Below are 16,419 nucleotides of genomic sequence, written 5' to 3' on the forward strand. Positions count from 1 at the left end.
CTGCTAAGAGAAAACATTTAAGGGCACTTTTTTATTAAAATTACTAAAACTGTGTGAGAGGTTATCACTGTGCCATTACAATATATTTATAATTGCAAACACACAAATGCATTTATTGAGCATATATTGAGAATATATCTTTGTTTGCTCAAATTAAATTACAATAATTGTCAACTAAATAAATGTTCTTGCAAAAAAAATAAAATAAATCTGTCCCATTTGGGTGCTCAGTATTGAGGCACAAATATGACTCCATACTTAACCTCCTGTGTTCTTTAATCCTCACCTTCCTTCTTAAATCCAGTGAGCTTTGCAAGTGTGTTTCAGCCACTTGCATATAGAGAACAGGACACTCAGGTTGTGCAGGACCACGTGTCTGGGTTAAACTCCAGTCCCAGAAGAACTGACCATCCGAACCAGTCTGAAGCTCAGAGCCAAGAAACCAGTCCCCAGCAGGTCCCCCAGAGCTGTGAGGTAGGGGATGGAGAAGTTATCTGGATCCAGTCCTCTTCGCCACAGCCATCGCACCATCACACTGGCCACGTAGAGCAAAATCACCACCTGGATGAAGACAATGGACGGAGATGTTTTAAATTCTTGTAAGAGTACAGTTGTTTTTTCTGTCAGTATGAACAACACAACTGTTATCAGTTTATCTGACCTGAAGCAGAGCTGCAGACAGGTAGCAGATGATGAAGATGGGCGTCATGGCAGCGTGGCCTCCCTGCAGAAGGTGGATGGTGTACAGGAAGAGGAGGTGACCCGGGACTACGAGCAGGACCAGGACTCTGGCTGATTTGGAGTTCACATCTAGGTAAACATAGAAAGAGAAGCTGTGAGTACTAGCAAGTCCTCTTTCAGGTCACTGTGACTTTACATCCATCCCGTTCTCGTGACATCTCGGGAACGCCATGAGCGAATGTGGCACAAATGTCCACTTCAAACATCATCAAAGATGAAAGGATTCGATTTTGGTGGTCAAGGTCACTGTGACCTCACAAAACATGTTTTCAACTCAACAATTCATATGCTAATTATGAGAATTTCACACAAATGTCTACCATAGTGGAATGGTGAAGTGATGACATTTTGGACAGACATGAATGTAAACTGTAACTTGACTAGTTGGCGGAGGCATACACCCGTGAGGCGGTATTTCTGGTGAATCATGAATGCTTTTATTTTGAAATTAATTTTGATCCGCTAGTTTAAGACCCCTGTGAACAACTGACTATGATATATATGATTGGTGGCATCCATCGTAACCAGCGGCATTGTTAAATTAACATTTCCCATAAACTCAGTTTCTTTCTGGTACAAATAAGACTCGTTTTAAACAACAGAAACTTGGGAAATACTTATTCACTTTCTTACAGAGAATCATTTCCATAAGATCTGAATGTACCTGGAGCCAGCAGCTAGTTAGCTTAGCTGAGCATGAGACTGAAAACAGCTGGCTTTGGTCTGTCTGAGGTTAAAAAAATCTGCATCCCAGTAGGCCTACGTTTAAAGTTCACACGTTATATCTTTATAAATTTTCACATTGGCATTTTTACACTTTGTTTTTGTATGGATCAAACAAACTAACAGACTGTACTTGGACTGAGCCAGGCCATAGTTGTGTTTCTGGCCTCCTGATGAATGTAAATCCGTAATTCATTCATTTTTAGCTCTGGTTTGGTCTCCACCAACTCCTAAAGTGAAATAGCTCACTGTATCTGGCTCTTCAGCTGCTAAATGCTTCACTATATTATTCACCAGCTAGCTGCTATCTTTATCAGTCTGTCGTCTGGTGCTGGTAGCATACAGATGTTGTTTTTGGAGCTAGTTTGCTTAAGTTTGCTTCTGGAAACAAAATAAACAGACTAAAAAGCCCCGGAGAGCTGCAGACAGAGTTGCCAACTATTTTCAGTGGAAAGTAGCTGCTTGAAAAGTCCCTGCATTTCACATGTAGTCATTTGCTGCATTAATAATAAACTATAGTAGGCTATATATAGTATATTTTGTTCTGTATCTGACCTGAGGAGCAGAGGGCAGCACACGGTCCAGGACAGTTCACACTCATGACAAATGGAAGAGCTCCAGGAACACTCCAGCAGTGGAGGTAGGTGGACATCCTGCTGGCCTGGATGGCCACCAGGTTTCCTCCTACACCTGCATGGACATGGAAAAGTGTTGCACTGATCAATTCCAAAATAAACATTTACTCAAACTAGGAAAATAAAGTGCATCTCAAGATTGGACTGAAGATGGCAGCGTGGAAGGTGGAGATGTTTTGTTGTCCGATGAAAAAAAAATAAGTCGCAGCTGCTTTCACAGTAAATGTTTTAATTAGTGCTGACAAAGTTAACGCAAATTTGTTTTAACGCCACTAATTTCTTTAAGGCATTAATGCAATCGATCTTTGGAGGTTGTAGCGGGCTCAGTATTAAAGTGAATATACTGACACCATATAAAACTAGAAAAACCTAAGGAATCCATTGGTAAAATTCACAACAAGATTTTATCTAACAACATATTCTGCTTCAATCTATATTTGTTGGCATTTAGCCTTTCAAAAACAACATTTTCACTGTGGTAAAACAAATGTAACACGCAATGTGATTTTTAGGTTGAAGTGGGCTCAGTTTTAAAGCTAGAGTGAAGATACTGGCATTATATGAAACTATAAAACCTAATGAATCCATCGGTACCAAACATGTCATAGCTTGTCACAAAGGAGGCTAAATAATGCTCCAAACGTACGCTAAATTTTGCTGAGAAAAAACTGTCGTGGCCATTTTCAAAGATCTCTGACCTCCAGATATGTGAATGTAAATGGGTTCTATGGGTACCCACGAGTCTCCCCTTTACAGACATGCCCACTTTATGATAATCACATGCAGTTTTGGGAAAGTCATAGTCAAGTCAGCACACTGACACACTGACAGCTGTTGTTGCCTGTTGGGCTGCAGTTTGCCACGTTATGATTGGATCATATTTTGTGATGCTAAATGCCATTGACAATTGACAGCCCTAGTTTTTATATTTGCCGATGTGTCATCTTACAGCCAAACGAGAGGCTGAGATCAGCCACTGCAGAATATCAGCTGAAACACTCTTGGAAAAATAATTCACTGTCCAAACAGTAATTTTGCTTGAAATCTATTCAGCGTCCCTAACCGTAGCGTCTCGGGGGACTTTTTCCTCCGACGGCTTGGAAGAGGCAGTGTGGATGTTGAGCCACATTCATTGTAACGCTGCTCTCCTCTCTGCCTGATTTCATTAGCAGCAGAACAAAACCTCTTGGCTTGCAGAGCTTTGACGCGCATGGATCATTTAGACCAAACAGGAAGAGTGTTTCTGAGAGTAGCTAAGTACATTTACTCAAGTATTGTGCCAAAGTACAAATTTAAGTACTTGTATTTTACTTTAGTATTTCCATTTTCTGATACTTTATACTTCTACATCACTACATTTCAGAGGGAAATATTGTAGTTTTTACTGCACTACATTTAACCTTTTTGTAACTTTTTGTTTTGCTTTTAATTCTTTTAATAATAATAATAATAAATAAATAATAAAAAAAGTAGGTAAATGAAAGTAGGTAAAAACAAGAAATTAAATAGATTAAACAAGGAGAAAAAAACCCATTAATTAATTAATAAAATACAAGAAACGAAAAAAACAATATTTTAACTAAATATATTAAATATTTAAATAAAAATGAAAAAGGGGGGGATGCATGTACTTCATTTATCTGACATCTGTACTAGTCACTCTGCTGATCATTTTACAAAAAAAAACATGTGATACGCTTATATGATATGATGCCACACTATAATCCAGTTGTTCTCAACAAGGGAGTCGCAAGATAGTTTCAGGGGGTCACCAGATGCTTGTGGAGAAAAACATGAAATAACATATTACAAATATGATATCATATTTTAAACTGGGCAATGTTTTTTTTACATTACATCGCCTGTACCAGTGATATAATTTGCCTTAGAATAGATTAATTTGAGTGTGTTTGTGAGAGTCAAAGTGTGCGTGCACCTGATTTTCTGACGGGGGATTTCCGGCTGGTTGGGGAGAAAAAGTCACAAAATGCAATAGAGCACATTGGACAATGCCTAGCTGTTAAAACTAAATAAAACTATCATAACAAACAAATCATTATATTATTTATCCTACATTTATTAATCAGTACATTCACAATAATTACTCAAAATCAGCAGGGGGGGAGGCGCGTAGAAACAGTAGTTTACGTCGGGCGGGGGGGGGGGTCACGACTCGAAAAGGTTGAGGTCATTGTTGTGAAATAAACCCCGACAGGGCGATGTAGCATAGCTGTACATTATCCCGCTTATTACACAGCTTAATAATTTGACACAAAAACGTTCCTCCAGAGTCCGACATCAGAACTGCGACCATAGCAACGGTCTATTATACATAGCAACGATCTGCTATAAAGAAATAACAGACCGTCAGACAATCAGAATCGAGTATTCAATAAAGCTGTGTAATAAAATAATATAACACTCTGAAAGAAGCCATTCTGGGTCATGAGTACTTTAATTTTTGATCCCTTAAGTTTCATAAAGTAAAAATGTGAACATTTCCAGGACTTTTATTTTAGAGTACGGTATTATTATTATTATGGTATTTCTACTTTGACTGAAGTAAAGGATCTGAATACTTCTCCCACGTCTGGTTTCTGGTCAACGTGCCAAGAGGGAAGAGCGCTGAATTAAAATGCAAATGCACTTCCTGTTCTGGGGCGGCGATACATGCAGGAGTCTTTGGTAGCACTGACGCTGGCAGAGACGCTGCGTAAACAGGAGCCAGTGAATGCATCGTTGGCATTCTGATCAGGCGTGTGGTTCATGTAAAGACTATTGTTATTCCTCTCTAATTAGTATGCTGCTTTGAGGGCAACAGACTTCTGTCGGTGAGGATCAGGTCCTATACGCCTCTCTGAGGTTCCTCTGACGGGAGGAGACGGCTCAACTTCAACAGCACTTTAATACCTCATGATTGATTAATAGCTGATATCTGAGGCCCTTTTAAATAATAATGGGATTAGCCACTGGGCGTCCGCATGCTCCGACAATTTCCAGTTGACATTATTGACAATAATGAAGCTAATTATGAAGCTTGAGAGTCATTCTTCAAAGATTAGCACTGTTGAAACCATAACCCCAAATCCCAGCTCTGCTTACTCCTTCAGGAAAACATGTCAGTGTTCATTTCTTTAGTCAGAGCATGTGGAAGAAATTTCACAAATGGTTTCCGCTTCAATTGAGGGGATTATATCCACAATAATATTTACTTAAGGCAAAATTAATCAAAGTTATCGTCCTAATTTCATCATTCGAGGCCTCTAAAACAAGGATCCTCTCTGAGTACATGCAGCCCTGCTGAAAATTCAATATAATTTCAGGTCAATGTTTTACTCATCCTGTGAAATATCTCAACATTTACTGAAGAAAGAAGATTAATCCTGACTCTTCCTGACGCCACCGTGAGGTTGACATTTGTGATTTTAAGTGAAATACCTCAACTACTATTAAATGGATTGCCATAAAGTCTGGTACAGACATTAATGCTCCAGCCAGGACAAACTGGATTTTTCATCTTTTTTGGTTCTTGGGTCAATTCTTTTCGGTAAGACTTCATTTTACAGGTCCGCAAATTTCATGGTAATTAGGTGATAATTAACAAGTAACCTATTTGAAATTTCTTTGGAATTACTGCGACGTTACCTCAATATTCACCTCAAAAGCTATAAAAAATAACTTTATTATAAACATTATTTAATCATTCTATTCTGATAATTTAATACATTTCCAGGACAAGAATACAACGTTAATTGATATGCTTTATTTCCATGTCTGATGGTAAATAGATAAGTAGCTTATAATAACGTCCTTGAAATTTCTTTAAAAAAACTCCCTGAATCATGACGTTAGCTACCAGGTTACATTTGTGTCAACAATAAGTCACAATGGTGAGATTTGTGTCTGATCAGAAGTGTCTTCTCAAGCCTAAGGGAACTATTTTAACCATGATATGCTATTTTAGCATATAAGTATTAAATAATGTTTATAATACAGTAATTTTTGATAGATTTTGAGGTAAATATTGGAGTATTTTGACAGTAATTCCAAAGAAATTTCAAATAGATTACTTGCTCATTATCACCTAATTACCATGAAATTTGCAGACCTGTAAAATGAAGTGTTACCTTCTTTTATTTCGCTATTTTGCTGATTTGTCTCCCACTCACCATTGATGACTGGCGTGAACACGGCCATACCTTCGAAGTTTGGGTCGCTCACCGTCTTATCCAGAATCAGTCCACCAATACTGGGAAGGAGACGACATATAATAATTAGATTCCCTAACTTCATTTATTCAAATAAAATATTTAAAAACAAAAGGGATGAGAGTCTTTCACAGGTCGGCTCACCTGCTGATGGACATGGCCATGATGACTGGTTGCCAGCCTGACTTCAGGACCTCGCTGATTGGTGGAGAGCGGCGGGCGATGATGACCCACGCTGGGATGAGGAGCAGGAAGAAGCCACACACCGCAGGAGGCAGGTACCACATGTCTGGAGAGCAACAGAATGTAAAAATCTTTTTATTATGCTCGTCATTTTATATAGAAATTTACTGCGGCTGTCTGAGGTGGACTATGGTGCCCTCATCTGGCCGGAATACTCCTTAATAATCTGCATGATACTGCTGCTGTGCAGTTGTGTGAGTTTGAATCATCTTTTGCTCTTTATCTGCTTTAAAGACACTTTTAAATTTCACCTTTTTTGATCAACAAACTAGTGTCCATATACAGTATGTCACTCGTGCAGAAAAACGGTTGATTTAACATGTGACCTCTGACCTCTGTAGCAGAAGAAGAGGCTGCTGACACGAGCGAGCAGAGACAGAGTTATGAGGTCTCCGAGGCTGGCGGCGATGGGCGTGGCCACGTTATCCGGGTTGATGCCCACTTTCCTGGATCCAATGATCACCGCCACCATCACCAGACCTGAAGAACGAAGACAAAGAAGTTAAACAACACATTAAACTCGTAAACTTTACTGTCCTCTGTGTTGTACTCTGTGTATCTATACTGCAGTGGTTTAAGTCTGACCTAGAGACAGAGCGGCGATGAAAGCGGTTGTGACGCTGCTGGCGCAGAGGACAGCGGCCTGGGTGACGTCCACTCTCCCTCTGGTCAGACCTCCGAGGCCCACTGCTGCTACCGCTGCCAGGAAGCCCACGACTGTGGCCTGGACCTGGGGATGAAGAAGAGAGACGTGAGTCTTCATTCATCCATCCATATATCATTACATGTCTGTCTATTCTGTCTCTCTGTCTGTCCTCAGAGAGAAGAGGAAGCAAATGAACAAAAACATTTAGAGGAAGCAGAAAAATGCAGTGTAGGACACAACTATAGAATCCCAAAGTAGAGCTGCAACGATTAATTGATTAGTTGTCAATTAACCATCAACTATTTTGATAATTGATCAATTGTTTTGAGTATTTTTTTAAGAAAAAAAAGGTCAAAATTCTCTGATTCCAGCTTCTTAAATGTGAATATTTTCTGGTTTCTTTCCTCCTCTATGACAGTAAACTGAATATCTTTGAGTTGTGGACAAAACAAGACATTTGAGGACGTCATTTTGGGCTTTGGAAAGCACTGATCAACATTTTCTGACATTTTATAGACCAAACAACTAATTGATTAATTGAGTAAACAATCTGCGGATTAATCGACAATGACAATAATTGTTATTTGCAGCCCTATCCCAAAGTGTTCAATATAAAATCAAATAAAATCAACAATCATTAAATAATTGAAGACATTTTTGAGACTCTCTTTATTATGAAATGTTATTTCATCGTTCATTTTCAGAATAACAGAATTTATTTATATTTATTTCCTTATAGACATTTTTATATCAAAATTGCCCTAAAAATATTGATTAAAAAAAATAAAGAAATACTGATAAATAAATAAAAATATTGACAAATACTATAAATAATATTTTAAAAGCCGGACACAGAAAATATGAAACCCTGCTGCATGTACAACTCTAATAAAAATAATAAGTTTTAGCAGGCAGTGGAAGAATCAGCCCAATTTGTTTTTGTTTTTTTATTTAATGTTCCAATATCGTATCATAGCTTCCATTTGGAAAGCATCTCCAACTGTTATCTACTGTGTTTAATTGGCAGAGATGCATTATTGAAGTGAGAGGCCTGAATTAAATTGTATTGTCTTGAAGCCGGCAGCGATGGAGTGTGTTATTAACTGGATGGAGAGTGTGTCACCTGAATGAGAGCCAGATTACAGAACACCATCCTCCACTGCTGCTGAGCCTCATCCATCTGGCCCGTGTTGGCCTGCGGATGGAAACGGGTTCAGATAATCTCATTTCTCTTAGTAGTTGTTTTTCAAGTGTCACTGTGCACATTTATCTCCCACTACTTGTCAACATCGTAGCAGAATTACCCTGACAAATGCTCTGATTGGTCGACAGTGTGAGGAGGTTGCTAACTGAGTTACTGATGATGAATTATTAATAATAATAATGATGAATTATTAATAATAATAATTCATCACTTCAGCAGCCGTTGATAATAATTTACTATTGATCGATACAGAAGTTACAACACTTACTCCCCAAAGCACATGGTTCTCCGTGTTTTGTGTGGAACTGGCTTTATATTTTGCTGATGTTAAGAAACTGGGAGACGAGTCACAAACTTAAAAGTACCCGATACCTGATATCTATGTACACAATTAGCCAACTTGTCTAGAAGGCTGGTGCCATAACAAACCAAAAAATCTGTATTATAGTTGATAACATTTAAAACAATTGTTGTCATCTCCTTCTGCATGCAGGTGTGTGTGTGTGAGTGTGTTCTGTATGTGTGTGAGTGTGTTTCCACTCACTGCTGTTGACAGTCTGGATGCCAATGTCATCTCCAGATTCCCCTTCAGCCCCACCAGGGCTGGCACCAAGATAAACACCTCCGAGATCTCCCTGAACACCTCCCAGTGCTGAAAATATACATCACATAAATGTATCACAGTGAAACTACACTGCAGGAGCAGGACATTGAGCTTATATTTAAATTTAGTACTTCTTCTTTAAACTTGCAATAACATGTTTTGGCCACTGTGAAACATGTTGTGAACACATCACATTTTCAAAGATCATTCAGTTGGAGCTGTGTTTCTGGTACGGCTGTCAATCCTTTCAAATATTTAACTGAGATTTATTGCAACTTTTTATCCGTTCAAAATGAACCTTAAAGGGAGATTTGTCAAGTATTTAATACTCTTATCAACATGAGAGTGGGTAAATATGCTGCTTTATGTAAATGTATGTATATATTTATTATTGTAAATCAATTCACAACACAAAACAATGACAGATATTGTCCAGAAACCCTCACAGGTACTGCATTTAGCATAAAACAATATGCTCCAATCATAACATTGTAAACTGCAGCCCAACAGGCAACAACAGCTGTCAGTGTGTCAGTGTGCTGACTTGACTATGACTTGCCCCAAAACTGCATGTGATTATCATAAAGTGGGCATGTCTGTAAAGGGGAGACTCGTGGGTACCCAGAGAACCCATTTACATTCACATATCTTGAGGTCAGAGGACAAGGGACCCCTTTGAAAATGGCGATAATAGCTTTTCCTCGCCAAAATTTTGCATACGTTTGGAGCGTTATTTAGCCTCCTTCACGACAAGCTAGTATGACATGGATTCCTTAGCTGTTGTAGTTTCATATGATACCAGTATCTTCACTATAGCTTTAAAACTGGGTTGTTGAGTTCCCAGCGCTTAATCATATCATGAGTTTTTGAGTGTTAAACTCTTAATAAATAACAACTAGGGCTGTGAAAGTTAACGCTATAATAACACATTAACGCAAATTTGATTTAACGCCACTAATTTCTTTAACGCATTGACACAACTTGTGATTTTTTTATTAACCTCTTAATAATCTATTAACCTTGAATAATCTATTCGATATTTTGGAGGTTGTAGCGGGTTCAGTTTTAAATCTAGAGTGACAATACCAGCATCATATGAAAGTAGAAAACCTAAAGAATCCATTGGTACCAACCATGTCATACTAGTTTGTCATGAAGGAGGTTAAATAACGCTCCAAACTTGCGCTAAATTTTGGCGAGGAAAAACAGGCATGGCCATTTTCAAAGGGGTCCCTTGACCTCTGACCTCCAGATGTGTGAATGTAAATGGGTTCTATGGGTACCCACGAGTCTCCCCTTTACAGACATGCCCACTTTATGATAATCACATGCAGTTTGGGGCAAGTCATAGTCAAGTCAGCACACTGACACACTGACAGCTGTTGTTGCCTGTTGGGCTGCAGTTTACAATGTTATGATTTGAGCATATTGTTTTATGCTAAATGCAGTACCTGTGAGGGTTTCTGGACTATATCTGTCATTGTTTTGTGTTGTTAATTGATTTCCAATAGTAAATATATACATATATTTGCATAAAGCAGCATATTTGTCCACTCCCATGTTGATAAGAGGATTAAATACTTGTACTTGTACATTTGAACTGATAAAAAATGTGTGATGAATTTGTGATTAATTGCGATTAACTATTTTAATCGATTGACAGCCCTAATAACAACTAAGGTTGTTTTTATCAAAACTTTACATTGATGATTTGTTGCTTATGTAGTCATGAGAAAAAAACAGGGGCTTTGAGACACTTAGTAGTAGTAGGTACCTATTATAAAGTTAAGCATGCTCCAAACGGCTAATCATGTTCCCTTCCACCTCTCACACGCAGCAGATAACTTCGACATTCTGAATAGTTTGACCAGTTGAGTGCTGATTGATTTGATAAGTGCCCGTATTTCCAAGTATCTCCCATGAAACTTGATCTGTTGGCTCTTTATGCTTCGACTAGCAGCCGGCTGACTTGCTGCATAATTCAGGACGTCAGTCATGTCACGCTGGTGAAGTATTTACAAGAGGTTAAACAGGACGAGAGCTATTACTGTAGGTGGCTCTGTTCTTTCTGATACTGCTGTCTGCCTGCCTGTGTCCTGTATGTTCTGTTGTTTCAGTCATGTCTCCTCTGTCTATATGAAAAGGTCAGATATTATTAGACATGCAATTCTTCTTTATCATTAGCCAGCAGTTGCTCGAAAGATTGCCTCATTGTTCCTAATTTTTGTGATTTCTTTTGCATTTTTCAAGTGATTTTTGACAGATTAATTACATAAGCATTGCATTCATCCTTCATCTGACTTTGCCTTCCAGCAACTCACCACTACTGTACCTGAAGAGTAAATGAAACAATCAACCTACAGTATATGATCATAAAAAGTCATAAAACATAAACAACACCTGTCCTATATATACAGTATTCCTGTCTAGCATTTAGTGTTATAGCACATAAACATCAATCATGTCATCACACACACACAGACACACTTTAGAGCACTTCTTTTTTTTTTTTTTTCATACTTGCACTACATCCATGACCATCCCAGCCGCCACCATGCCGAGGCCGGACACCAGGTACGGCAGCAGGATCTGGGCCGTGATCACCCACGGGCTCTCTGGCAGTAAGCCGTGGGCCGAGCGGGTCAGTTTGCACGTGAAGCCTCTCAGCTTCTTCCCTTGGAAACGCAGCTCCAGAGCGAGATGGGTCACCACCATGGCTGATCCCTGTTAACCCATCACTGCAGCACAGACATCAGCTCCCAAGCTCCTTTTGCTGTTGTTGAATCAGTCAAGCTGATTTGAGAAGGATGGAATGATCCATTTTGACTGAGAAGAAGATTTCCTCTTTTTGACTGTTCCCAAGTTGTCGTTCAAAAGTCCCAGTTGATGGTTCTTTGCTGGTTTTCTTAAAGCTTGTTTGCGAATAAATGTGACAAAGATGGATTCAACCTTCGCCTGTCATTTCAAAGCACTTGTGCAAATGGTGGACGAGGTGGAGGAAGCTGCTTTCATCCACTTGAATGGAGCACACACACATATTTAGACACACACACACACACACTGGTCCACTTGACAGCAGGTCTGTGAGGCCTCTTCTGACACTCTGCTACTGACAGACCTACACACACACACACACACACACACACACACACACACACACACACACACACACACATGCACTCACTACAACCACACACACACTTCCTCTCCTTATGCCTCACTCTTCAGCAGCCGGGCGGCCGAGGTGGACCGCTGGAAGCACGGTCTCTCGCGGGGCCTGAAGAGTGTCCAGGTCTTGTGAGACAAGGACATCCAGAAGGCCAGCAGCTTCTTCTCAGCCCTCCTGTGCTGTCGCTCCTTCTCCTCCTCCACCTCCACCTCCACCTCCTCCTCCTTCGCCCTCCACACCTCCTCCTCTTGCTCCTCGCCGCTGTGCTGATGATGCCCTGTGTGAGCTTGACCTCTCTGGTGTCCCTTCCTCATTTTGATCCAGGCTGGTGAGCTGTGTGAGGGGACACTGATGGACGGTGTGCTTGTCTGAAGAGACTGTCGTTGCCAGGGCTTCCCTCTGATTCCAGACAGACAGATGAGTCGTGACAGCGCTCTGTGGTGGAGGGAGGGACGAGAAGACGGAGGACACTGAGTGTGTGTGAGAGGGGAGATGATGCTGTTTGTAAGCAAGGTGACCAGGCTGTATCAGGACTCTTTCTCTTTCTCCTGGTTTCCTTTTGGATCAGTCCAGAGGATACTGCAGTTGTGCCCCCCCCACCCCCCTTGATAGCTCCTCCTTTCCCTGTTCTCGATGATGTCCTCGCTGTAAGTAGTGACGCACTCTGAGCAGCAGCAGGTGCTGTACCTGTCACTGACACGTGGTGCTGCTGCTGCCTGGAAAGGACACCGCTTATCACCCCTTGATTGGAGGAAACACACTCCCTGCCATTAACTGCCATCCGCTGGGCTTCTTCAGACTGTCAGAGCTCCTTACGTCACTCATTTGTCCGTCTTTTCTTGTGTCATTTGCTATTCAATACTGCCTAAATGTTTGCCAAGGTCTGGCACAGAGATAATATATACACCTATACAGCTATAGGTGTAAAAGAAAGACAGAAATAAAATAAGTTCTGACACTTTGTTCTAGTTTTTGGCCTCTCCTTACTCATTTGTTCACACTATATAATGTAACATAAGCCTGTACAGAATACGTAGTAAGACCACGTCCTCACACACACACACACACGAGGACAGTGACTCAGCTGAAAAGTGTCCTTGAGACGTGACTTGGACTGGACTCTCTGCAGCTCCCCCTTCTGACTTCTGGCTGTAATTTGAATTGAGAAGAAACAGCTGCTAAAGATTGAGCAGGAACTACTGGAGGCTTTATGGTGTTTGTAATCACTTTTGCCTATTTTGGGAAACTGACAGTTAAGCAAAGCAGCTAGAAAAACAGGTTTGAAAGATGTGCAGGCAGAATCTGAACTCAGGCCAGCTTCTACTTCTCATGTAATGCTTGTATTGGCCTTTGTCCAAATACAGTAGTAGCTACCGCTTCTGTCAACACGTCTCAATGTCAGCGATGATTCACAGCTAAGTGGTGAATTAGACAATAGAAAAAAAGGAAATTGCCTTTTGATTCAACTTCCTTGCCAAATTTGTCCTTCATTTTTCATCAGCCATAATGGATCCATAATGGAAGTATTCAATATTAAATAAATCATGAAAAAATTATCTGTGTAAATTGTGTAAAATATATAAATGCAAAAATAACTTGTGAAATCATTTCAGAAATATTATTACTCAACTCAATGTAAGATGTTATTTCATCATTCTTATCTTCATGTTAAAAAATCCCCTTTTCCCTATGACAGGAACTGCTTTCCAAGTCAGACGGTGAGCACTGTGACTTTCTCCTCCTCTATTTGATATCCATATTAAAAGCAATATGCATATTGAATATGTATTTATTATATAACTAAATACAAAGTTATCTGACTTTTACTTAAGGTAATATATGATGTAATATTGACACAGTTCAGTTCATCACATTGATTGAGAAACTTTACAAAAACAATAAAGGTGGTGCAGTAAAGCAAAATGTGGAAAACGAGAAGTAAAAACATTTTTTTTTCATGTTGGTATGTTACAAACTATGCAGAAATAAACAGTATTTATCGATCTTATACTTTTAGAGTCATATCAAAAAAAACATTTTAAAAAGTCATTATAAAGTATGTCCAAAAAAGTCAGAAATATCATAGCATAGTATATCAAAAAAGTCATTAAAAAGTCAAGTATAGTGTGTCAAAAAAAGTCATTAAAAAAGTCAAGTATAGTGTGTTTATGTTGAAAAAAGTGTTAATTTATTATTGCGAGAACATTTTTAGAAATTCATAGTATGTCGAAAAAAAAAAAAAAAAAGTCATAATATGGTATGTCAAAAAAAAAGTCAATTTATTATGTCAAAAAGAAATTAAAATTGTATTGAAAAATGTCATGAAAAAAGTCATAGTATAATATGTCGATGAATTTCATAAAAAAAGTAATGTATAGTCATATATAGTCATATATAGTATGTAAATAAATTTCATGACAAAAACTTTAAAAAAAAATCATAGTATAGCATGTTGAAAAAAGTTTTAAAAAAAGTCATATGTCAAAGAAAGTGTTAATTTATTTTGTCAAAAAGAAATTAAAAAGTCATGAAATAATATGTCGAAAAATGTAATGGTATAAAAGTCAGTATAAACGTTGATGAATTTTATGAAAAAAAGTTATATAGTATGTCAATAAATTTCATGAAAAAAAAGTTTAAAAAAAATCATAGTATAATATGTCGAAAAATGTCATGAAAAAAAGTCATAGTATAGTATTTCGAAAAAAAGTGTTAATTTATTATCTCGAGAAAAATAAAAAAATTCATAGTATATCATATATCATTAAAAAGTCATAGTATAGTACGTCTAAAGTACTATGTTGATAAATGTTCTGAAAAAAAAGTCATAGTATGTCAAATTTCTTTTTTTAAAAGTCATAATATAGTATGTCGAAAAATGTAATGATAAAAAAGTCATATTATAGTATGTTGATAAATTTCATTAAAAAAGTCAAAGTATACTATGACTTTTTTTTATTATGACTAAGACTTTTTTTAATAATTTTTTTTACATATTAATCTATGACGTTTGTCGACATACTATGAATTTTTTCCATAAAATTTATCGACATATTATTCCATGACTTTTTAATTTCTTTTTGACAAAATAAATAAAAACTTTTTTCGACATGCCATATTATGACTTTTTTTATTTACTTTTTTTCACTAAATTTTTCGACATGCTATACTATGACTTTTTTTATGAAATTTATCGACATGCTATACTATGACTTTTTTTCATGAAATTTCCGACATACCAGATACTATTCCAACCAGATACTATCTACCACCTTGAGCTATCTGGCCAGATACACTGATGTAGTGTTTGTTTTTGTATTTGACTTCTTCATTTGAAGTTAGCCTTCAAAACTCACTGTGTCACATAAGGATCAAACCCACAGCCTCCAGCATTCCAACCAGATATCTACCACCCTGAAGTCATAATATAGCATGTCAAAAAAAGAAGACAAAAAAGTCAAAGTATAGTATGTGGAAAAAAGTCATAAAAACTCACATTATAGTATGCTTTAAAAAGTCATAGTATAGTATGTCAAAAAAATTCATAAAATCTCATCTTATAATATGTCGAGAAAGTAGTATAGTAAAGTAAAAAAAAAGTCATTAAAACTGTCATAGTATATTATGTCAAAAAAGTCATTAAAAAGTCATACTATAGGATGTTATCCAGACCAGTGGTTTCCAACATTTTTCTTTGAGGGACCCCTTTTCTATCATTAAGCAAACTGACAACCCCTGACTAAAAGACATTTTATGGATATTTCATATCATATTCAATGCATAACAATAACGATACAGAACAGCTAATAAACTGTACAATTAACCCAAACAGTGAACGCAATAACTGCAGGAAGTTTGAAGTTTGTAAGCAGATTATCTCCTGTGAATATTGCATCAGAGATGAGTTTTCCTGTTATTTTAGGAACTTGTAATACAATTCTCTGTATTGTGTATTTTTTTTTAACAACCATACATTTTTTAGTGGGGGTCGGGCCCCCCAGGTTGGGAACCGGTGATCCAGACTACGTATGATCTGTACTGGTGTCACCGAGGCTGTGTGATGCGTCACTGACCTGCGCCCGGTCCAGCAGCATGCCGGCGGTCACCATGCCCAGCCCGGCCAGCAGGTATGAAGGCAGCACCTGGAGGCATATCACCGTTGACGACTCTCTGGAGGAAACGTGGAGCTTCTCCTCCTCCATCCTGTCAGGACAACGAATGTCTGGTCTGCACAGCTGCCAACTTT

At 38.3% G+C, this 16,419-nt stretch overlaps 1 protein-coding gene across 2 annotated transcripts; it reads right to left on the reverse strand.

Annotated features, from left to right (window-relative positions):
* Positions 1-150: 150 nt before the first annotated feature.
* Positions 151-12,364, reverse strand: LOC141771919 (solute carrier family 41 member 3-like). 2 transcript variants are annotated; one of them, XM_074642463.1, is made up of 11 exons: positions 12,163-12,364; positions 11,525-12,122; positions 8,945-9,052; positions 8,320-8,391; positions 7,136-7,280; positions 6,884-7,030; positions 6,452-6,596; positions 6,269-6,348; positions 2,020-2,154; positions 662-810; positions 151-561 (listed from the first exon to the last, which is right to left on the reverse strand). In XM_074642463.1, exons 2-11 carry the CDS (start codon positions 11,717-11,719, stop codon positions 382-384), a joined length of 1,356 nt encoding a protein of 451 aa, XP_074498564.1. In that variant the 5' UTR covers positions 11,720-12,122; positions 12,163-12,364; the 3' UTR covers positions 151-381. The 2 variants fall into 2 exon arrangements, with proteins under 2 accessions (XP_074498564.1, XP_074498636.1); XM_074642535.1 differs by lacking the exon at positions 8,320-8,391.
* Positions 12,365-16,419: the final 4,055 nt, after the last annotated feature.

The sequence above is a fragment of the Sebastes fasciatus genome, chromosome 1, assembly GCF_043250625.1.
Source record: "Sebastes fasciatus isolate fSebFas1 chromosome 1, fSebFas1.pri, whole genome shotgun sequence".
Taxonomy (NCBI): Eukaryota; Metazoa; Chordata; class Actinopteri; order Perciformes; family Sebastidae; genus Sebastes; species Sebastes fasciatus.